Genomic DNA, 23,006 nt, shown 5'->3' with positions numbered 1-23,006 from the left:
GGCAAGTGTTTCCCAAACTCTGACAAAAGCTGTAGAATTTCTTCTAATCAACTCGCATGATCTATTCTGGTGAGCAAAGTTACCGAATCAGGTAATTATCACATGCAGAATCACGTCCTAAAGAATGAGACATGTGTCACATGAATAGAGTGGAGCAGACATTTTCTCCACAGTGAGGAGACAGAAACGTCTAGACAAGTTATTCTGGATAAACTGAACAACTATCACCTCCCCTATATAATGTACACACACCTGCATTTTAAATTCATATCGGTACCTTACAGGTCCATTCAGGATGGCTTTGGTCTCAACTTAAGAATAATAAAACTGAGGTGAAATAGTTTGGCCAAGATTGCAAAACTTATAAGTGAGTTGGTGGCCTGTCCCCAAACTCCTGCTTTTTAAAAACAAATCTCTCATGCTTGGTGTCAGTGTCAAATGCAATTCAACTCCACCTCCCACAGGCTCCTAAGCGGGCAGTGTACACTGTTGTGTGGAAACTCAACTTAAAACTTACGTGGTGGGCATCTTTAAGGAAATTGTGCCTAAATTTAGACGTGAAGACAAGTTTCTGTGAAAAGAAAAGCACAGAGGATGCTAACAGTGCCTCTGGGCTGTCATATGAAGAAGTTAGCTACCCGACTGGCAGGGCAAAACAGATCTGCTCTCATATGATGGCCCTGAAGTTAGATAAGGGCATCGTTTAGGAGGTCTTAGAGAATATATTCTTTATTTCTTCTAATTTGTATTAAGGCAAATAACCCCAGAGGGTTCTTTCCATAAGCCCTGCTTTCTGTCCCAGCCTGTAAAAACATGAAAGTACTACAAGAGAATCCTCCTCTGCGCACAGTCCTCTCTCGCACAGCCAAAATTAAAACAAAAACATTTGTAAAGTACTGATGTCTATAATTTTTGCTATATAACGTGTGCATTATTTTGCATAACTTTTGAATTATTTTTCAAGGTTCATAAATGTGACAGGGATGACTCTTAAGCACCCATTCCCACTTTTCAGTCTCTGTCATTTCAGCTTGCAATCCACAGCTTATAGACCTTACCCATAACTAGGTGGAGGCTGAATTAAAGTTAGTCTGCTGCAGGTAAGCAAATGCTCTGAGAAGACTTTTCATGAGCCACACAAGGAGGAAAATCTTTGCTTGAAACCAAGGGATAGAAAGGGGGAGAGGAGGAGGCAGAGAGACGGTTTAAAGATTCTCAGAGAGGGAAAAGGAGACTTAGTCTTGTGGATTGGATTAGAATGAGAAATGCTTGCAGAGATGGAGTTTGATAGAAATCTCTTACCATCTGAAACAACATCTAACTTCGGAGCATCCCTCTTATCGGTACACAATTGTGATTCTGGCCCCTGCCTCTCACTGCAGAACCTGTGGGATGTGTCCTGATGGAGTTAGGACAGTTCCCCAGTCTGACCGTCAGAGTGGACTGAGATAGCGATGCTGAGCTCAGCAGAGAGCCGTGTTACTATGTCCCGACTGACACTTTCTTCGACATGGTGATTCCACCTACCATTAATTCATAATTATATTTCATTAGGAATTACATAAGGCCTAGAAATAGTTCACTGGAGGAGTGCTTACTTAGCACTTGTTGGGCCTGGTTTGGATCCCAGCACCTGGGGAAGAAAAGTTACATTGTGTTCAAAACTTGAAAAAATATACATATTTATTTACTCCCTTATGTGAAAAGGCATCCAAATTTCAAAGGAACTGACTCCCAGGTACACTTTTAGAAGGCAGATGATATATAAATTAAAAATTACCTGTGATTTAAACTTCCAGGCAAAGAATATATTTAGACTGCTTATAGTACCTACTAGTTATGTGTTTTGTCTTCTGAGGAAGGATTTTCCTCCAGCACTCAGTCTTGCCTCAAACTCACAATAAAATCCCCCTACCTCAGCTCCAGGCTGCTAGCTTTACAGGGATGAGGCTCCACATCTGAAGGCACTACGTTTAAACTATTTCTTTCCACTTACTTTTGCCCTCAGCTTAACTTTTAGAGAAAATAAATGGAGCACATCTGGAGCAATCTCTGTTACGACAATGCCCAGATGAAATGCAAAATTAGAACTGAGACTTAATCGTATACCTTAAAAAAATACGGACTCATGATTGAAATAAAGATTCCACCGATGGCTATATACTCAGAAAACAAAGTGCAAATACACCACTTATCAAATTCAAGTTTCATTCTTGACAGTAACCATTGCAACAATTCACTTCCCATAAGTGCAGGTATGAGAGAATCCACTGTATCTTTCCCCAGGTTGGTTTTCGGGTCATTAAACTGTTCATTACTAGGGGTGCTTATCAGTCTTTGATCAAACCACCTTGTATTTTCTTTAGCACCTGAAATGGTATTTGTTGGCAAGGTTTGCTGCAGAGTGTGATTTGATACCACAATGATTTTTATATCATTTTATCCCCAAATGTCCATATTTCAGTTACATTGGGTTACAGAAAACACTGCTAAGATGCACCGCACCTCTTCTACGGCTTTTCATGTATTACTTAGACAATCTGAAATCCTTGGCTAAAGTTCAGGTTTGTATTTGACATTAAGGTTGGCTTGGTTGGTGCCTGGCTATCTACACCTTCAATTATTTATCTTCTAGATTCTTGTATGCTACTGTTGGTAGCTGAGCATTCTTTTGCAAGTGCCCGGATTTAGATGTGTGTGTGTGTGTGTGTGTGTGTGTGTTTTCTTTTCAGAATGCAGCACAAAGGTTTGCAAATGGAGTGCTACCCAGTCACCTTTTGCACCTAAATTAGATCTGTGCCGCTTTTCAGGTGTCTACTATATGTATGCATATGCAACTTACCTTTTTGTCATTTAAGTATTGCAGACATTATCTTACTTTGGTGAGTGTGTGCGTGTGTGGCCAGAAAAGTCCTAAGACAGGTAGGAATATTTCATTCCCTTAAATGCATCTACATACCAGTTTTTATGCATAGATGTTAGATCTGAATTTACCCATTGTACCTTGTTTAAAAATTTGTTCAGGTAGAAAATTATTCTGGTATTAAAATGTTCTCACCAAGTGCTTATAATTCTGCTCCACTGTAGTCATGAGCTTAAAGCATTTATTTTTTTGTCCCTGATAGTAAATGAACCAAGGGATGGGTTTAAGGAACAGACACACTTTGGGTACTTGCCACCAGGGACATTTACACGCATAAACAGAGAAGGCCAGTGTCTGGGTAGTTGGTAGGTTTGGAGTTAATCCTTTGATCTAAGTGAACCTTGATCTCTTTGGGTACTTGCTCCATGCAGTACCTTCAATCCGATGATTCCGAGTGTCATTGCTGTTGCAAACTGACTTCTCAACAATGGAAATACTATAAGGAATATAGATACTGCCATGTGAAGAAATAAATAGTAGACTAGTTGTAAAAAGCAAAGCTTACATTCTACATCAAATTTAATGACTTCATAATGATTACAGCCCTACACCTACTGGAGTGCTATCCAAGTCTGAATAATGTCTCTACTGCAAAGCTATTGACACTAAAACCGTAAACACCTCAGAGTGACTTATGCAAAGCTTACATTTGCACGTTTCCATCTAAAAGGAATACATCTATAAGAGGGTAAAAAAAACACTGAAAATGGCTTTGCAATGCTGGCATTATTGCTACAGTCCTTGACAGTGGTGGGAGGAAATCTTATTAAAAATTAAAGCACAGAAACCATGTTGTGCAGACAAACCCCACCAGTCTCCTGTCTCAAACCACCTACGTGGATCATCCAATGGACTCCCAAGTTTTCAATTACTAATCGGGACTGAGGTTGCTGAGCCTTTACTAAAGCCACTTTGCTGAGTCCCAGTGCCCAGAGCTCCCTCCTGGTTCTCTTCTGCTATGTTTCTGAGTCTCCCCTTTGAGTTCTTTTTAAAAAGGCAGCGTTTCTGTGCTTCCTTGGGCATCTGTTGGCCTCTCTAACATTTCACTGTTTGTCCTTGCTTCCTCTTCCCTTTTCTATTTTTGGCCAAATGTTTCTGTAGTGGTCACTTACTTTTCTATTGCCGTGATTAAGGCACTACTCCATGATTAAGGCACTTGCAAAGGGAAGCATTCAATGTAGGGCTTTGCATGAGTCTGTGACCATCATGGGGAAAGCAAGTCAGAAGGCAGGCAGGCAGGCATGGTGCTGAATCTGTAGCTGGGAGTTTGCACTGGATCCATGGACATCCATGGACAAGACACAGGAGAGAGAGTTAGTGAGAGAGGGAGAGAGAGAGAGAGGGAGGGAGGGAGAGAGGGAGAGAGAGATACAGAGACAGAGACAGAGAGAGACAGAGACAGAGACAGACAGACACAGAGACAAACAGAGGCAGAAAGACAGAGACAAAGAGTGCAAACTGGGAATGGTACAGACTTTTGGAACCTCAAAACCTGCTTCTGTTGACACCTGACCTCCAAAAAAAGTCCTTCCCAAACAGTTTTGATATCTGAAGCCAAAATATTGAAATATATATGTCTATTGAGGCTGTTTTCACTCAAGCCAGCAGTTTTCTTTGCTCACCATTTAAACAGAGGGTGGCCAAGTAGCCTGTGTCATGTCTCATGGCGATTCTGAGTCTAGCCAGTCTCCTTGGGATGAGCCTGGGAATTTCCCTGCCTGCTGAACTACCGTTGACCCTCCCAGGACTTCTCACCCTCACCCTCCAGCCTGTGAAAGAGGAGGCCACAGTAGACCTGAAACTCACTTATCCCTACCACCACAGTCATTTCAAAACCAGCCAATGGTATTATATGAAATAAGATTTGTAGTTGAAGAGCATATATTCTTTCCAGCTACATATTTTACTATTGCCCCTACTCTACGCCGCAATATTTCTATCACATTTCACTCGCTGTGTTTCTGGATAAGGAGGCAAAGGCAAAAGCTCTGAAAGATAACTGGTCCTAAGCTTTGCTCTTTCTGTGTCCTTGAATGCTCACATTCCTTAAGGCAAGGGCATTTCCCTTACCCAAGTCCACTCATATTTTATGATGCTTTCACAAGGTCATTTAGGGACAAAAATATTGAGTGAATCAGGGAGAATACCGGGGACTATGTACCGTTCACAAGCAATTGGCACTGGAGTAAGTACATTCCTCCAACACAGACTGCTTGAGATAGTCCCCCTTGTGCTGGGTGCACCCATTCAGAGATGATTGGGTATGGGGTCAAAGGTGAGGCTCTGAGCAGCAGCACATTCTCACCTGGTTGATGAACTCTCTGTTTATCTACGACACCGTGATGCTAATTGCCAAAGAACTGAAATAAAATGGGACAGCCCAGCCTATGGTCCCTCGTTTTATTGTATCCTTATTCCCAACAGACACAAAATTGCCTGTCAAATTGTATTACACCTTTCTAAACACAGGTTTTACTCTCAGTAGTTGGAAATTTTGTTTGTTTGTTTGTTTGTTTTATAGCCAAGACAGCACTAATAGTCAGCGCACTGCTTAGGGGATGTTTTCATAGCACATGTAGGGCATTTCTGCCTAAATCCCAGAGAAAAAGAGCTATTTTCAAACAGTAACACTGTGTTCAAGGATTGCTCTGTTTGAAAAATCTCAAAGTCAATGTGAAAAACAAAACAAAAATCTGTTAGTGATACCTGAAGTTTAAATGTGCAAAAGAAATGCTATAAAAAATGCGTAGTAGAGAATGAGGAACACATTATAGAGTGTGCTGATTACAGTGGGGTCCATGCGGATAAAAAGCTAAAATATGGGAATTTTAAGAAAAAGATTCATAAACATTTTAAAAATTGTGCTGGGGGACATTATTCAGTGGTGGGTCACTAGTATAGCAATCTGGGTTATAGATTCAACACACACACACACACACACACACACACACAGGCACATATGCACACTCTGAGCTAGGAACATGATACCAGTGGCAAAGTGCTTACTTAGCATGCAGGAGGTCTTAATTGCATTTCCCCATACTTAGAAAATAAAATAGAGTAATAAAATATAAATTCAAACCTTAGCATTCTCTCTGTTTAGTGTGCTATTCACAGAGATGTCAGCATCTTCCACCTAGGCATAGTCTGGACACCAGTAAACGCCTTAGAAGAACTGTGTCTGACTAAGTCATTGCTCCATTGCATGGTGAGTCCTTTCGGTCTGCATGCTGATCATTGTCGTGCACAGTAAGTCTAACTTTGGTGATGGAATCTCTTCTTATCTGTGGGTCCTGAGTGCTGCAGGGACTTTGAGATTTTCCTCCATGCAGTTGGGAGTCAGTTGGGATTAGAATTCAAGTGTCAACTAACTCAGAAATCCCAATACAGAATTTAGCACTCCTAGTCAAAATGATACCCTCCAGAGAACCTGGGCTCTGCATCAATGCCTGGAAGATAGCCACCCAACACAGTGGACTTGGTGGCAGCTGCTTTTGTTTTCTATTACCAGCGGAGTGGTGATGTTTATTTTATAAGCACGATTAGAGAAGGAATATTTATTTTTAAAACATTCAGTTCTGTTGAATGATTGTGCATTCTACAGGATTAACCTTCCAGATACCTCATCTAGGCAAACAAATCATTATGAAAGGGAATTCTTGTGAATTTTAGAATGAAAGTGAAACATGTTCTCATTTCAAACTTTGGCTTAAGTAAGACACTTAAAATATTAAGGAAATAAGGACATTCTCCTGGTTGATGTACAAACTCAGGTAAGTGGTTGGTGGAAGGTAAGAGCCATCGTAGGTTTCATCTGTAGGACATAAATGATCCGAGCAGAGCTGATATTCATAGTACACATCAAAACTGATTGTCCTTGTTGTCCAAATTATTCAGTTTAGCCCTGTTGGAAGATAGGAAGCAGGGTTTGTACTTATGTGTTTGTTCCTGTCTTACAGACCTTTATAGTATTGAATAAAGGGAAGGCCATCTTTCGGTTCAGCGCCACCTCCGCCCTGTACATTTTAACTCCCTTCAATCCTCTTAGGAAAATAGCTATTAAGATTTTGGTACACTCATATCCTTTTTGCAAGTGGTTGGTGTTAACTGTTTGTATAAACTGTGTTTTATACTTTTTGTGGATTATTAAGTAATAAAAAAATGATGCATGTGCTGTACAGCTTTCATCGATCGTCTTCTGTTGGTGAGGCAAGTCTCTTTTCGCTGGAGTGCTGAGAACTGAAGCCAGGACCTTAGATGTGTTGGGGAAACACTGTGCCATTAAGGCGTCCCTCCAGCCTGAACCCTATTCTACACTCCAGGATCTCAGCCAGGGAACAGTGCCAGACACAGTAGATGAGCCCATCTGAATTAACAAAGCTGTCACAGTAATTCCCAAGATGCAATGAGTCCTGTCTCCTAGATGATTCTGGGTTCTGTCAGGTTGACAACTGATACTAGCTATCATATATGTATTGAATCCCCTAAGTTTTGTGAAAGACAACCATATTTCTTGTCACCGTCTTTGTATAGAGTTGCACAGAATTCTCAGTAAAATGAATCACACACACACACACACACACAAAATCTACTTTCAAAGTAAACTATACATTAGATAGAGATATAATACGCACCATTTTAAAGGACCTCAGGATGACTTTGTCAGCATATAAGAACCTCAAGAAACTTCGGGCTTAGCTAATCAGTCAACTTTTCTGATCAACTTTATGACATTCAGTGATATTGGCTGAATGTCAGATTTAAGCCGCTGAGAATGACTCTGCTATATAACACTGTTTAGAACAGACTCAGGATAGAAGCTAAAACTCTTCCGAAAGGTGGGAGTTTGCCTCTGAGGTTGCCTCTGGGTTTAAAGGTTTCTGCATCTCAGTTCCGATGTGGATATTGATCAGTGAAAAACTTTCATTATGGCTGAGTCTCTTTTGGTGTCCTTGGTCATAATTATATAAAATTACTATTGTAGGTATCATAAGATCGTTCTAACAAGACTTTCATTTAAAAAAAAACTTAAATTCTAAAATCTAAAGTGTTGAACAAGCACAAGACCCTGGGTTTGATTCTTTGGCACTACAAAAACAATAACTAAATAAGAAATTTCCTTTAAAAAAAAAAAGCCAGCACTAAACCAAGAAAAGGAGATAAAAAACAAAACAAGAAAGTAAAATAATGACTAGGAAAAAACAATAAAAGCAACAAGTAAAAGTCCTTCTTTCTTGGTCCAGTTGATCACAAGTTAATCCTTAATCCTATTAGAGTTAACATATAAAAGGTCTCTAAATTCACTCCAAAGCTTTTTCATCTTCGTTTGTATTTCTAGTGCCATCATGTGGTCATTTGATGAAAGCTTTCTTTCCACCTAAAGGAAATGTTTCGTGTGGTCAATCAAGTATAGTAGAAAGAGTATCTAAGACAGAAAACATGTCTTTTAAGATCTTGCTGACTATCTGTTTACTCCAGAGCTTAGCGGTTATAACTCTGACCTGCAAGTCAGTGCATACACATTTCTCTAACAGCAGTTTCCAAGCATTTCACACACACTGGCTACTTTAATCTACACGGCCAAACAATAAAGTCTATCCACGATTAACATCCGTGTGTTGCATGTACGTTCAGTCAGAGGGCAGTTTGTTGGCAAGAAGAATAAATGACTGACTGGCCCATGAACACGTGTCTCGTGGAATTTCAATTACATCCCAGTAGAGATGAGCCTTGACCTTCACACATCTCCCCATTCCATCCTCTCGGGCTATTGTACTTACATGAACTCACTCAAAACACAGCTACCCACACTGCGTCACACTCTGCTTTGACCATGAAGTATCTGTGTTCATAAATTCTATCCATTAATGAAGAGATCTCAATCTTACAGAAATGGACCTTCCTCGACATTTTACTATTCAAATTGTGTGAATTAATTCAAATCTATGCTTTCTGATTAAGAAGGTTGCAAACAGAAATATTGTAAAAAGAAAGGACACACACATATTACCCACACCCCCTTGAAAAACTCTTTGGGGGGTAATCATGTTGGTTTAAAAACAACTGCAATAGCAACTGTATTCTCAAGTCCTGCCACTCCCTCCTTTAATCGGCAGTTGTGGAGGTCACACTATGATGCATGTTTAACAGAACACAGAGAAATATAAGGAGATTAGATAATACACGTGTACACGCTTATCTATGAGTCCTGTTGAATAGAGATTTGGGTTTTTGTGTGTTACTTATTTTCTAATATAATACATGAACTTCCTTCTGTATGTTCCTTAACACGAACCTACATTATTCAGCATGTTAATCATGTGCACTATTTTGACGAACTGTGTATTTATGACAATGAGTAACCCTCCCGACTGGACAAAGAATGTAGAGTAAGTTCAATTATATATATTTAAATGTTTGTTCCTGTACATATATTTGAGATTCTGAAACTATGTCTCAATGTAGCCTTTAAATAAAACTGGAGAAATGTTTGATAAAACCATTTATAGACACAATTGTAAAATAAAACAACAGTTATTGGGTTCCAGGCTTGTTGGTGTCGGATCTAGGATTTCTTTTTACTCTTATAATTGATACGAAGTCTACTATAAAACTCAAAGGCTTTCTCTTAGGATCTAGTATTTGGGAAAAAATTTAATGGAAGTAATTTCAGAAAGATAGACAATATATGATGAGCTTTTATTCCAGATAACCACCACATTAATTTGGCTAATTAAGAATTTAAAAGTTTAAGCTGTAAATGCTACATTAAGAACCACATTGAGTCTCTTTCTCTCTGGGCATTCTTCTTTCATCCAGGTTGATATCTATTTCAAGAGTGATCATCAGGGACTCAACTAAAATTTAGGATTATAAAACTTGGAAATGCAGTTGGTTGAAGGATAAGCAGACGACAGTGAAAGTTTAGGTAGCATTTTTCAAAGGCCAGAAGCATGACTAGTGATACTGACCATCTCTCTTGATGCCCCAGTGGAAAGAGAGGCAAAGTGTTGTGACTGGAGCTATGGAAGCTCCAGTCCCAGCTTTTGTACCTGCCCATGTTCTGACAGCTGTAACTCTCTGGTTGCTGACCTGTGACCCTTACAGCGTTTTCCAAAGCCTCTTCTTCTAATGGTTCTAAGTGGAAGCCAGTGAGGAAATGAACAGATTCTAAAATAAAAAAATAAGAAACCGTGTACCTGATGGGTTCTAAAACTATTCAAGTTAATGTATAACACACACACACACACAACTAAATAACATAAATGTTGCCAAAAGTATTGAGGTTGAGGTTTATTTTCTTCCTTCCAAAGGAAACATCTTATGTGCCCTCATGCTATTGGTTGTTCCAACATTTGAGCTCACCAGCTAACTCCCAGGAGGCTCTGCTTCTGTTGTTGCCAAGACATTTCAGATAGTAGTTAGTCTGACAGTGCGTGGCATTCGTTTCTCACCCCGATCTGCTGGTCCCTTAAAGAAGGACCCTTCATGTAGTAAGAATTTACTCTAATTTCATTTCTGTTGCTCTGATACAAAAACCTGACAAAGCAGCTTGAGGGAGAAATGCATCCACAGTTCTAGGTTGCACTCTGTTATTTCAAGAAAGTCGAGGTGGCTGGTCAGATCACATACACAGGCAAAACAGAAACAGATCAGATGTGTACATGCCTAGGATCCATCTAGCATTTTCTAATTTTATACAGCCCAGGGCCCTAAATAAAGGGTGCTACCCAGTTTCTACTGAGGGAGTCAAGACAGTCCCCTACAGACATGTCTACCAACAAGCAGAAGCTAGCCAAGTACATAATAGTGTACTTTCAATGAAACTAAAATCAATTGGTTTAGGTTTTGTTTAGTTTTGTTTGTTTGTCTTTATCAGTATCCATAGTTTCTGAAGACAGAATGCTAAGAAGCTGATGTACTCTTAATGAAAATTACAAAGTCCTTAATTTATTTGGCTACTTTTTTCTAGGTACACCTTCACAGGAATATATACTTTTGAATCACTAATAAAAATTATTGCAAGGGGCTTCTGTTTAGAAGATTTTACTTTCCTTCGTGACCCATGGAACTGGCTGGATTTCACTGTCATTACATTTGCGTAAGTGCCTTCTGTCTCGGAAACCTGAGAGGAGAATATGGTTTGGTTTGCTGTTCGTGCTCACAATTTAAACAACCTGCTTTAATGGTAAAATATGCTGGCATGATTTAAGCATGATTATTAAAAACTCTGGGTCTCAAAAGGGTAAGCCCATTCCACTAATCCATGAGAAATAGCTACAGCAATGATTTTAATATCAATTAAAATCTATCAAAATTTCATATATGCTGGTGTTCTCAGACAAACACCTGTTGCAATATCCTCTTCAACCCAAATAAACCCATTCAATGAAAACACAACTCAGTTATTAGGAAAACAAGCTGCATGTCTATTTTGGGCAGATTTACCACTACACTCTCTATCCCCTCCTAGGCGATCCCTTATCACTTGCTATTAACTGTCCTCCTGTTCCTTTTCCTGTTCCTGTTTCTCTTCTTCCCTCCTCTGACTCCTCTGCTTCCAGTTTACTCCCTGACTCCTCCCCTTCCGTCTTCTCTCCTTTTCCTCACCTCTTCGTCCTGTCTAATCATGTATTGACCTAACATAAATTTACAAACACCCATAATGCCAAAGCATAAATTATTTATCTCTTGAGCTAGAGGATGGCCTGAAAAGTTCACACAGTAAAATTTGTCCTGGTCCGGCAGATTTTCACTGACCTTTCAAACTCCTGTGCCTCCGCCCCATGATTTCTTTTGTTACCTTTTAGAATAGTAGAAAACAAGTTGTCACGCTGGAAATAAGATCATAAGATGAAAATGGCATTTGATACATTATAAATTAAATACGTATTTCTTGAGCAGACACACCCTAGCTCTATTTTCCTTCTGACTCAATTTTTATTCTGCCGTCTCTCCCCCTCTCTCTCCCTCCTCCATTCCCCCTCCTTCCCCTTGCTCTCTCACTCCACTCTCTTGCTCTCACTCTCTCTCTTTTTGGGGGTCTTTTTTATTTTACTCAACACAAACCTTTTTGATGTACACTGAGTTGTACATTCAGTCCCCACTTTCTTGTCTTCTCCCTTTTGCTAATGATAAATCATGCCCTCCAAGCCAGGAAGAGATGCTGAAAATAATGGGTAGTTATTCTAGAATAGTCAAAAAAATAAGATATGGAGGACCGTGGATTAACAGCACGTACCTCATGTGGGTAGCTGACTTTCTGGGCATCAGTAGTCATGAAGAGATAGACAGAAGAGAAGACAGTACCAATAATCTCAGACTTGCAAATACTGGTTTCTGTTTCTAATTATACAGCTTCATATCAGATTAGAATATGAAATATGTTCCCATGCCTTTCAGCCACATCATTCAGGACAGTATTTGAAACGTCTCATTCTTGAAAATAAAATAGAAATAATGACAGAGCAGTTCTGGGCTACATAAGATGCTTTTGTTAATTTGTCCAACTTCTATTCAAAAAATATGGTAGAAAATGCTAATCTTAAATGGTAGGTCAATAGGCAATCTGTTATAATAGATAATTTCCATTGAGCAATTTCTTATTTTATTTTATTTTTTTAGCTGAAACCATAGCCCATGGGTTTTGTTCTAATTAATTAATTTAATTTTCCAATTCACATATAATGTTTCTACCTTGCTTTCCAAATGGCATCAGGAATGTATATTTTATGAAATTTACTTTTAATTGTGATATTTATCATGATAATAAGGCTACATTGATAAGTCTAAATTTTAATTTGCAACTTACACTATTGTCATTTTAAAACAGCAAAAATTCTTCATAAAATATCATATAAATATTGTTGTCTTTTAAATCTTAAATAATTTACAGGTAAGTACCAGAATTTGTAAACCTGGGTAATGTGTAGCTCTTCACACATTTAGAGTAATGAGTCTAAAGACCGTTTTCACACTGACAGGTAAAAGTAATTAGTATAAAGCATAGGTAATTGTACCTACAAATCCTTCTCTGCATCCTGCTATCGTATTTGTGTGTGAACTCCTTATTACAGATATGTGACAGAGTTTGTGGACCTGGGCAATGTCTCAGCGCTAAGAACATTCCGAGTTCTTCGAGCATTGAAAACAATTTCAGTCATTCCAGGTGAGAGCTATATGCAAACATATAGGCTAATCAGAGAGTCAACTCAGAGACGTTTTCCACTGGGCCTCCTTGCTTGCAATTCATCACTACAGAAAGCAAGAATCCCGAGACTGAGTACTTCCTATAGTATTACTCCTATTGTCTTCTAGAGGTTTTATCAACCTCTGTGTTTAATTTGTGGACACCCTGATATATAATCTAACCAATTTCTACTATGAAATGTATTTTGTGATTTCACTGTCATTAAGAATATGTTCCTTACTTTATATATGAACTCTTAATTTTTATTCATCATACCCATTGATGCCTATGCAAAACAATCTCATTCTTTGCTAACAAAAAGCCAAATTATAAGATGCAAGGAATAATCTAAAACAGCATGGAAGATATGTTCTTAAATGAAGCTATACTCCGTAATTTTTTATAGCAAAATGTCTCTGTCGTGAGCAACATTTGGGACTTATACATTGTTTCCAAGAGAGTTATGTGTAGAATTTATTTAATATTTCAGATGCTTACTACACTTTTTTCAGGCCTGAAGACTATCGTGGGGGCCCTGATCCAGTCTGTGAAGAAGCTGTCTGACGTCATGATCCTCACTGTGTTCTGTCTCAGTGTGTTTGCACTAATCGGGCTGCAGCTGTTCATGGGCAACCTGAGGAATAAATGTGTGCAGTGGCCCCCCACCAACGCTTCCCTTGAGGAACACAGCATTGAGAAGAATATAACTATGGATTACAACGGCACACTTGTAAATGAAACCGTGTTTGAATTTAACTGGAAATCATACATTCAAGACTCAAGTAAGAGTCATCACTATGTGTCCTTATCCTTCTATACTGTGTCTGCTTCTTCTCTATTCACAGACTAACGATGATCATCACCAAGAAGTTGTGATCGCTTGGAAAACTATTTGATGAAACTTTTGAAAATATTTAAACTTACATTATTTGACTTTTTATTATTCTTTAATCTTTTCTTACAGTTCAGTCATTATCCCCCTCCCAGTCCATCCTCTGACTGTTCCTCATCCCATACTTCCTTTCCTGTCCCCACCCTCATCCACCCCCCAACCACACCTCCCCACTCCCTGCAACCTCAAGTCTCACAAAGGTTAAATGCATCTTCTTTCACTGAGGCCAGAACGGGCAGTCCTCTGCTGTATATGGGTTGGGGACCTCAGAAAAGGTGGTATATGCTGCCAGCTTGGTGGCTCTGTGTCTTGAGAAATCTCAGGGGTCCAGGTTAGTTGAGACTGCTGGTCTTCCTATGGGGTGGTCCTCCTCCTCAGCTTTTCTCTAAGCACGGGGTTCCCAACTTCAGTCCAATGGTTGGGTGTAAGTATCTGCATCTTTCAAATGTTGTTGGGCATCTCTGAGGGCTAGACTCCTGTCTGTAAATACACCAGAGAATCAGTAATAGTGTCAACCTTGGAGTCTCCCCTTGAGCTGGATCCTGATACCTGTCACTGGACCTCCTTTATCTCAGTCCCTGCTCCATCTTTGTTCCTACAGTTCTTTTAAACAGGGACAATTCTGAGTCAGAGTTTTTGACTGTAGGATGGCCACCCCATCCCTTTACTTGGTGCCTTGTCTTTACACTGCAGGTGGGTTCTACAAGTTCTCTCTTCCCGTTGTCGAGCATTTCATCTAAGGTCCCTCCCTCTGAGCATCTCTCACCTCCCTGGTCTCTGGTACTTTCTAGAGGGTCACCCCACCTGCTACCTTCCGAGGTTGCCTGTTCCATTCTCTCTGTCATTCCTGTCTACTCATCCAGTAAACTTCCTTGAGAGGCTACAAAAATCCCAATCTAAACAATAGGGAATAATGAGAGTGGCTTTATTTCTAATCCTGCTAACACTTTTTGAATGAGTAGCTATAATAGAATAACGAGTGAGCTGAGGATACTGTCTGCATACAATCTAACAGACAGGAGTAGAGGTTCTTTCTTCCTTGTCAGTCTTTAAATGAAAGTAAATGGGCGGTCAAAGAAAGCTTTGCAGACATGGCTCCTCTGGTAGCTAGCGAAAGGAGGCATGTACTCATGAGAAGTAGGAGCATTGATTAGAAGTGGTGTTCACCTCTAATTGTCTTAGCTTTAATATTTAAGATTTTTATACTTTTTTCATTAAAAAAACATTATTTGTTTTATGTAATCCTGAAATGTTTCATTTCATTAAAATATACATATAATTGATACAATTTATGAATCAATTGACATATATTCTAGAAACTGAAAATGTAAATTATAATTAATTTGAAAAGTTTGTCAAGGATATTAAAATATAAAAATGGAACAGGGAATATATCATCATTTAATTTTGAAATATATAATTATTTTGAAATATCTGTCCTTTGAATGATGAACTTTTTTATTTTTACTTTGCAAAAGTAGTAGAAAATACTGATACCTTTTCATAAAGTTCCATAAGTACGCAGGGTTATCACTACCTTTATGTCAATAATAATGAAAACCTTGTACCATTGAGTACCTTAATATAATAACATGATCTGAAGAGTGAACTGGAGCAACACGTGTTTATGTGGATGATATGGTATTTGTAAACTCACATACTGAACCTAAAAGTTGGCCCGGACTTTTCTACTCTCCTTTTAATGTGTTTCACACTACAAGTGTGTATTACATGGCTTTCTTTATTTTTTTTCAAACAGGATATCATTATTTCCTGGATGGTGTTTTAGATGCACTACTGTGCGGGAATAGCTCTGATGCAGGGTAAGCTGATCACTTGTGTGAGATGTGAGTATGTGTAGTATGTTCTCATACATAGATGTGCGTGTGCATGTATGTGTTATCTCTTTCTCTAGAAATTCACTGATAACAGCAACTAACTTTATATATAATAATTGTCAGTAATTATGATATAAATAAAACAGGAATATTTATCTAAATATTAAAGTTTCTTCTGTAAAGCAAGATGCAACACTTTGATCTGTATGCTATTTTCTTGGTGTGCATATCAAGCTATAAATCACCTTAGGAGACTCCACAGTGAGGGAAAAAGGTTACTTGGCAACATCAACACCTTGCAGCTAATAAGATACTATGGAGTCAAAGGTGGGAAATGTATCAGCGATTTGGATTCCACACTCTTGTGTCTTTTAAGTAGTGACTAAATTATTTTGTAAGTATAGGCTTCTACCAGAATAAGAAGACGGCAGAATGTCTTGTCATACTTTCTTTTTCCCCATTTGCAGCCAATGTCCAGAAGGATATATGTGTGTAAAAGCTGGTAGAAACCCTAATTATGGTTACACAAGCTTTGATACCTTCAGTTGGGCATTTTTGTCTCTGTTTCGACTGATGACTCAGGACTTCTGGGAAAATCTTTACCAACTGGTGAGAATCTGAAGAGATACTTACTGCATTTAAGTAAAAGCGTGTAAGAACACAAACTGAGTCATGAAATGCAACCCACAGCATGATACAGGAGAGAGAGAATGACTGGAGATCAGAGATGTGGGCTTCTCTATCCCATTGATTACAATACATGTTAAATGGAGTAAAGCCAAGGAGAGTAATACTGTTCTGTTTATCCATGACTTGAATTATATGTCTCATTCTTCATAGACACAATTTCTTCTAAACAAAATCAAGTCTTCCCTCTGCCCTGTCTCCCACTCAAATATTACCTGCTCCGTTGGTCTCTTAATTTCCATGAAAGGCTCAGCTTTTTCATGGCGGTCCCTATTGCTTTCCATCAACTGCTATTCCGGGTGAATCCAAGAATCCCTTACTATGACTATTAATGCATATCTCAAAGAAGAAAGAAGAGATAGAGGTTAAACAAATACTGAAGGGTCACAAATGTTAATTTTGTCAGAGTTCTGCCACACACACAAGTAAGTTGAAATGAGAAGTCACCCACTACTGACATAATTGTGAAAATAATTCTGATATTCTTGTTTCTAGACCTTGCGTGCTGCTGGGAAAACATACATGATATTTTTTGTGCTGGTCATTTTCCTGGGCTCATTCTACCTGATAAACTTGATCCTGGCTGTGGTGGCCATGGCCTATGAGGAGCAGAATCAGGCCACATTGGAGGAGGCTGAACAGAAAGAGGCGGAGTTTCAGCAGATGCTGGAGCAGCTTAAGAAGCAGCAGGAGGCTGCGCAGGTACTCAGCAGGTCTTATCTCAGACCTTCCTTCTCTAGTCTTCTGGCATCACCTCTTTTACTGCCAAAGAGCTGAAATGAAACAAAAGACAAAGTCATCTGACAGAACGTGAGGAAATGGAGAACAGCAGTCTCCAAGGCCTTCTGTGTGTGGGTCATCTCTTTAGTTTGAGATGGCCCAGTCACATCACTAATTTATACAAAACTGTTTTAATACTAACTACAGAAGATGTTTCTTATGTTATTTTTATCACTTTAAGTAGAATCAAGAATAAAGGGAAAATAGTAACTTTGGGGCTTGAAGGTTCCCCCCTCCCAAGGGGAAATGTTTTTTACTTGAATATACTGGCACTGGAAGATTATCATAAAGGAACAATATTTCCTGACAAGCAAATTCATTAGTTGCCATATAAAGCCTGTTTTGTTTGCCCATTTCATTAAAGTAATTCCTTATTTTCTTTACTCAAAATTACAATGTCTTTAGGTGTCGTTGTTTAATTTCCTTTATAATAAAATTTTCTCTGCTGCAAAATTATCCACCAGGCAAAGATGCATTATTAGCAGTATTGAGTAGTAAAAGAGGTCTGACTTGATCTTTCCAGCACATGTCAGTGTACCTGTAGCACTGAATAAGAAAAATGAATTTCACCCTCACGTTTCCTTGTGATTTCTAAATGGGACGTAAAAATCCACTGTGTGTGTTTTCAAAAAGACTAATAAAAATTGTTTAGTTCAAATTTTATTTGGAATCACTCTGACCATAAAAAATAGAGTTATTTCAGGCATGCTAATTTCATTGCTCAGGTTCTATAGTAAGGCTACTGTGGGAAGAATGTTGACTACGAAGTGTTAGCTCCATCAGAGTGGAAGCTCGGAGCACTCAGCATGTGATCCCCATAACTAGAACAGACAATGGTGAGATGAAGATAGTTGGAATGGCTTTTGGAGAGCTGAACATCTTACCTTGTTTAACAGACAGCTCCCAACTGTCCCTCTCCTTCCTACGGGTGACAGTATCACGGGGGAGTGAGGAAGAGACGGTGCTACCTTTCATAACATTGGTTATGTGGAACATATCAACATATGTTGATAATATGTGGAAGGCATTGAACACTTTGATAAACATGGAAACCCAAGAGGACCCCAGCTCATGACCTCATTTTTTAATATGGATCTTTAGTAAGATCCTTAGTCGTCCCTTACGTTTTCATCCAGGTTCCAGCTTGCTTTTCAGAGAAATGGAGTAATGCCATTCTGTACTTACTGAATAGGTTGCATCCTTCAATTCTTATTTCTATTCCTATTGATTGCCAATGAATTTTGTGAATCTTTGTGGCATCAGGCAAAGTTAATATCTGTTATCATGGAGAAAAATAGACTATTTTTTATTTATTATTTGTTAAAAAAGAAAAAAAATAATAAACTGGAAAAGATCTTCTAGATGATACTTGCTTCAGTTAGCTTGTTCTTTGTACATGATATGCCAAACTTGAGCATCTTGAAGATTTTAAGCAGTTGTCTCTTGCCACACATTGAAATGGTTTCTCCTCTATGTAGCAGGCAGCGGCTGCCACAGCATCAGAACATTCCAGGGAGCCCAGTGCAGCAGGCAGGCTCTCAGATAGCTCTTCAGAAGCCTCCAAGTTGAGTTCAAAGAGTGCTAAAGAAAGGCGGAATCGGAGGAAGAAAAGGAAACAGAAAGAGCAGTCTGGAGGGGAAGAGAAAGATGATGATGAATTCCACAAATCTGAGTCTGAAGACAGCATCAGGAGGAAGGGGTTCCGCTTCTCCATAGAAGGGAATAGACTGACATATGAAAAGAGGTACTCTTCCCCGCACCAGGTATGCACTACAGAGTTCTCAGATGCATGGATGAAGCTGAACCAGCTGACGAAGAATTGAAATAGATGGATGGGGTTTTCACCAACCAAGTTGACTGCTGTTACATTATGCTTACTTGTTTCCCTTCATGTAGTTATGTAAAAGTTTCATTTCCCATCCACCCATATGCAAATCTACTCCTAGATCTATTGAAATAGCACAAGGTTGGCATCAGGAGGACAGGGTTTCCATGCTAAATGTGCCTTCTGGTAACTGTAATTAATGACATTTAATCTTGAACCTCTTCTAACAACATCAGCCCAATATACACTAGGGCTTAGCTACTCAGAAATGTTCCTCTTAATTTAATACACCATGTTGGTTCTCATCCCATAACTCTTTATCAGTTTTCCCATGAACTTCAAAATGATTAGTCATGATAAAATTTACAGCAAAGTACACCATTCAGAATTTCAAAATTTATAATTTCTGGTTCTATAGATAATTCATCTTAGAGATAAATTGAAAAAAATGATGTGACTTTAGGAAATTGAACTATAATAGTCTGTGAAAACTATTCTTGGAATTATGCAAATGGAAAGAGATATTAAAAACAGTTATCATCTTTACTGCCCATGCTCTTTGCACGTGGGTACACTGATAGAAAGATTCTTAAGGATGTCTATGTTTAAACTTGAGACATGGTGGTTGCTATTTTTCTCCCATTACTTTCAGGCTGCATTCCAGCTATGTTACTTAATATCAATGGCTGGAAGCCATACTGTACAGAACTAATTTAATCTCATCTGAATGTCGATAAATTATATTAATCAGAAGGAATATGTGCTACCCTCTCAAACAAACAATGAAATGTTCTTCAACTTAAACTTGCAAAACTATTTAAACAGGCTGTTCTAATATAATTTTATTTTCTGTCATGTGTTTCAAACTTCCAGTCTCTGTTGAGTATTCGTGGTTCCCTGTTTTCCCCAAGACGCAATAGCAGAACAAGCCTTTTCAGCTTCAGAGGGCGAGCAAAGGATGTGGGATCTGAGAATGATTTTGCTGATGATGAGCACAGCACCTTTGAGGATAATGAAAGTCGGAGAGACTCACTCTTTGTCCCCCGGAGACATGGAGAACGCCGCAACAGTAACCTGAGCCAAACCAGCAGGTCCTCCCGGATGCTGGCGGTGTTTCCAGCAAATGGGAAGATGCACAGCACTGTGGATTGCAATGGTGTGGTTTCCTTGGTTGGTGGACCCTCAGTTCCTACATCGCCAGTTGGACAGCTTCTGCCAGAGGTGATAATAGATAAGCCAGCTACTGATGACAATGTAAGAAAGTTTTACATAGTTCAGGCATGGCTGGCCTATGATTGCTGCACCAGCCAGTGTTTCTACAGAATGGAACTCTTGAGAATGATTCCTGGTTGGTCGAGCTGAGAATGCATCTGCATCCTGTAGCACTTTTAATAGACTAACCAAATAATACCAGAGCCCCAGCACTCCTTGCACAAACCGGAATGCATTACCTACCGTATATGCTAAGGATTAATTGAACAATAGTTATTATTGCCTTGGAGGATTTGCTATGTACCCATACTGAATTTACATATGGAGACACCACCCTAAGGCCCTATTATAAAACAAATAAATGGTGTTTAAGTGTAAAGGGTGTATAGTAAATCTTCCCACCAGACTCCAGATTTTCTGGGCTTTATTTCAGATTTTCAAAAACACTGCGCATAGATAGCTTCATCATTACCTAAAATTTCTAAGGTTCATATTTATCTCACTAAAAAAAAATGCTGATATAGGTATTTGCAGAACAAATCTACTCAGAGACACCAATAAACTACTAATCTGGATAAAATAATTGATGGTGTAATGAAGGAGTATTGTGTGTTTGTTACTGTACATTCAGACAATAACTTTCTAAACAAAGGCTGCTTCCTCTTAACTGTTCAATCACTTGGAAATATATCAGCATGACGAGGCATGACTCAGTATAAACCCGATGACTTATTGCTTTGGTACCCTGGATGAAGCTGTTGCCCCTGCATCACATCTACAGATTAGCATATACTTTGTAATAAATGACTATGTGTCTTATGCCTAGAAAATGAGATGACAGCTAAGTGTGCCATAGTCTTCGCTATTTTCTTAAAATGAAATGTCTGTTCTCTGGAAAGTGAAAAAATGGCTCGACCATACATAAGTTTTTACAGTATCAGGATCCGACAATGTGTTCATTAATTGAAATACTCTATTTACGTCTATGCAAAGCTTTGCTAACTATATTGTAATCGCATCATATTTCGTAAGGTTATAAAATCAGGGGGTCAAAATTGTAAATCTTCCCTCACAACTACATGGTTAACAGTTTGCATATTCCAGGTTAATGATCCAATAAGTCACCAATATCTGCCACTGGCCATTAAAAATGAAGATGCATGGGGCATGCATTCCATGAAGATCACTGCCTCCCTTTGTTTCTGTGCTGTAATGCTCAAACTAATCGTTTAATGCCTTAGCATTTGCTTTACAGGGAACAACCACTGAGACTGAGATGAGAAAGAGGAGGTCAAGTTCTTTCCATGTTTCCATGGACTTCCTAGAGGATCCTTCCCAGAGGCAAAGGGCAATGAGCATCGCAAGCATCTTAACAAACACCGTGGAAGGTGAGTAACAAACCCTTCCGCCATCAGCTCAACTGCCTCGAAATACCGTGTGGAAGTTAAATACCCCCACGGATGTGCTGCCAAGTACATTCCAAGAACAAAAGGAAAGGAAACAGTCCTACTATTAAACGGGCAGTCATGTATTCTGGAAGTACTGAATACTAAATTCAGTATTCTACATTTCTGAACTTTTAATGTCTTAGTCCTATGTGGAAACTGTTAGCGATTTCTAATCTATTAGCCACAAATACTTTGTTGTCATTTGCTTCAAACTTTGGCAGCAATGGTTCTTTCCATTATGATCTTAAATAATTCTAAAATTGGAGAGAAGAATAAGTGACTTTCACAAAATCAAAGCTTAAAGAATGATTTCTTTATAACTAATTCTTGCCCTAAATCTTAAAATTGTGTAACCTATCAGTACCAAGAAATTCTACACAGAGTGAAGAGCTTCAAGCTACATTCCTGAGGATTGTTGTTTATGCCACCAACCACTGTACTAGAGGCCAAGTATTAAGCAACAGTGTTTATGGCAAAACAAAAGACAAAAGGATTTCTTTCCTATCTCTACATTCTGTACATGTCTGATCATATCTACATCATTTCACTAAGTAATCATATTTGCAGCAAAGAGAAATGTGTTTGCTACTGAAAGCATGTTTAGTGGATCTAAAATAAATTTGTACTCAAATAATAATCAATTATTGTTCCTTCTAATTTTTTTTAAATCTAGAACTTGAAGAATCCAGGCAGAAATGTCCACCCTGTTGGTATAAATTTTCCAACATATTCTTAATATGGGACTGTTCTCCATATTGGCTAAAAGTTAAACATATTGTCAACCTGGTGGTGATGGACCCGTTTGTTGACCTGGCCATCACCATCTGCATTGTGTTAAATACCCTTTTTATGGCCATGGAGCACTACCCCATGACTGAACATTTCAATCATGTACTTACAGTGGGAAACCTGGTAAGTGTGCAAGAAGGTAAATGTGTTTGGTCTTCAAATTTTCAGCTTGAGAAACTGTCTATAATATTTAATTGTTTATCAGCATTCTTTCAACCACAATTCCTGCATTCCTAAGGAATTCTATCACTGCCTTTTGCAAAATAAGGGCCTTTATATCTGTGCAAAAACTGAGACATACAACATAGACCTGTAATAATAATAATTGAAAAGTCAAGAGTGGTGTTATTTCCGAATCTAAGGCCATGTTCTTCTTTAAATAATAGCATCACTATGTCCTGGCTCTACATGGTTCAAATAAAG

At 38.7% G+C, this 23,006-nt stretch overlaps 1 protein-coding gene across 10 annotated transcripts in view; it reads left to right on the top strand.

The window, feature by feature from the left end:
- LOC308429150 (sodium channel protein type 1 subunit alpha) overlaps window positions 1–23,006 on the top strand; it is a gene marked incomplete at both ends in the record, with an annotated part of 72,262 nt that overhangs the window by 5,684 nt on the left and 43,572 nt on the right. The window contains 12 exons of one of the 10 annotated variants that reach the window (XM_080927883.1): window positions 6,883–7,016; window positions 9,232–9,312; window positions 10,896–11,024; window positions 13,000–13,091; window positions 13,625–13,894; window positions 15,764–15,827; window positions 16,310–16,451; window positions 17,025–17,231; window positions 18,791–19,072; window positions 20,008–20,203; window positions 21,588–21,734; window positions 22,468–22,706. In XM_080927883.1, coding sequence (XP_080784009.1) covers window positions 6,883–7,016; window positions 9,232–9,312; window positions 10,896–11,024; window positions 13,000–13,091; window positions 13,625–13,894; window positions 15,764–15,827; window positions 16,310–16,451; window positions 17,025–17,231; window positions 18,791–19,072; window positions 20,008–20,203; window positions 21,588–21,734; window positions 22,468–22,706 — 1,983 coding nt within the window. Of the gene's footprint in view, window positions 1–6,882; window positions 7,017–9,231; window positions 9,313–10,895; window positions 11,025–12,999; window positions 13,092–13,624; window positions 13,895–15,763; window positions 15,828–16,309; window positions 16,452–17,024; window positions 17,232–18,787; window positions 19,073–20,007; window positions 20,389–21,587; window positions 21,735–22,467; window positions 22,707–23,006 lie in introns of all 10 variants that reach the window. The other 9 variants (XM_080927884.1, XM_080927882.1, XM_080927880.1 and 6 more) reach the window with 9 other exon arrangements.

Source organism: Micromys minutus, assembly GCF_963924665.1.
Source record: "Micromys minutus genome assembly, chromosome: 13".
In the NCBI taxonomy this organism is placed as follows: domain Eukaryota; kingdom Metazoa; phylum Chordata; class Mammalia; order Rodentia; family Muridae; genus Micromys; species Micromys minutus.
Note: the sequence above shows the minus strand (reverse complement) of the source record. Positions and strands in the feature narration are given on the sequence as shown.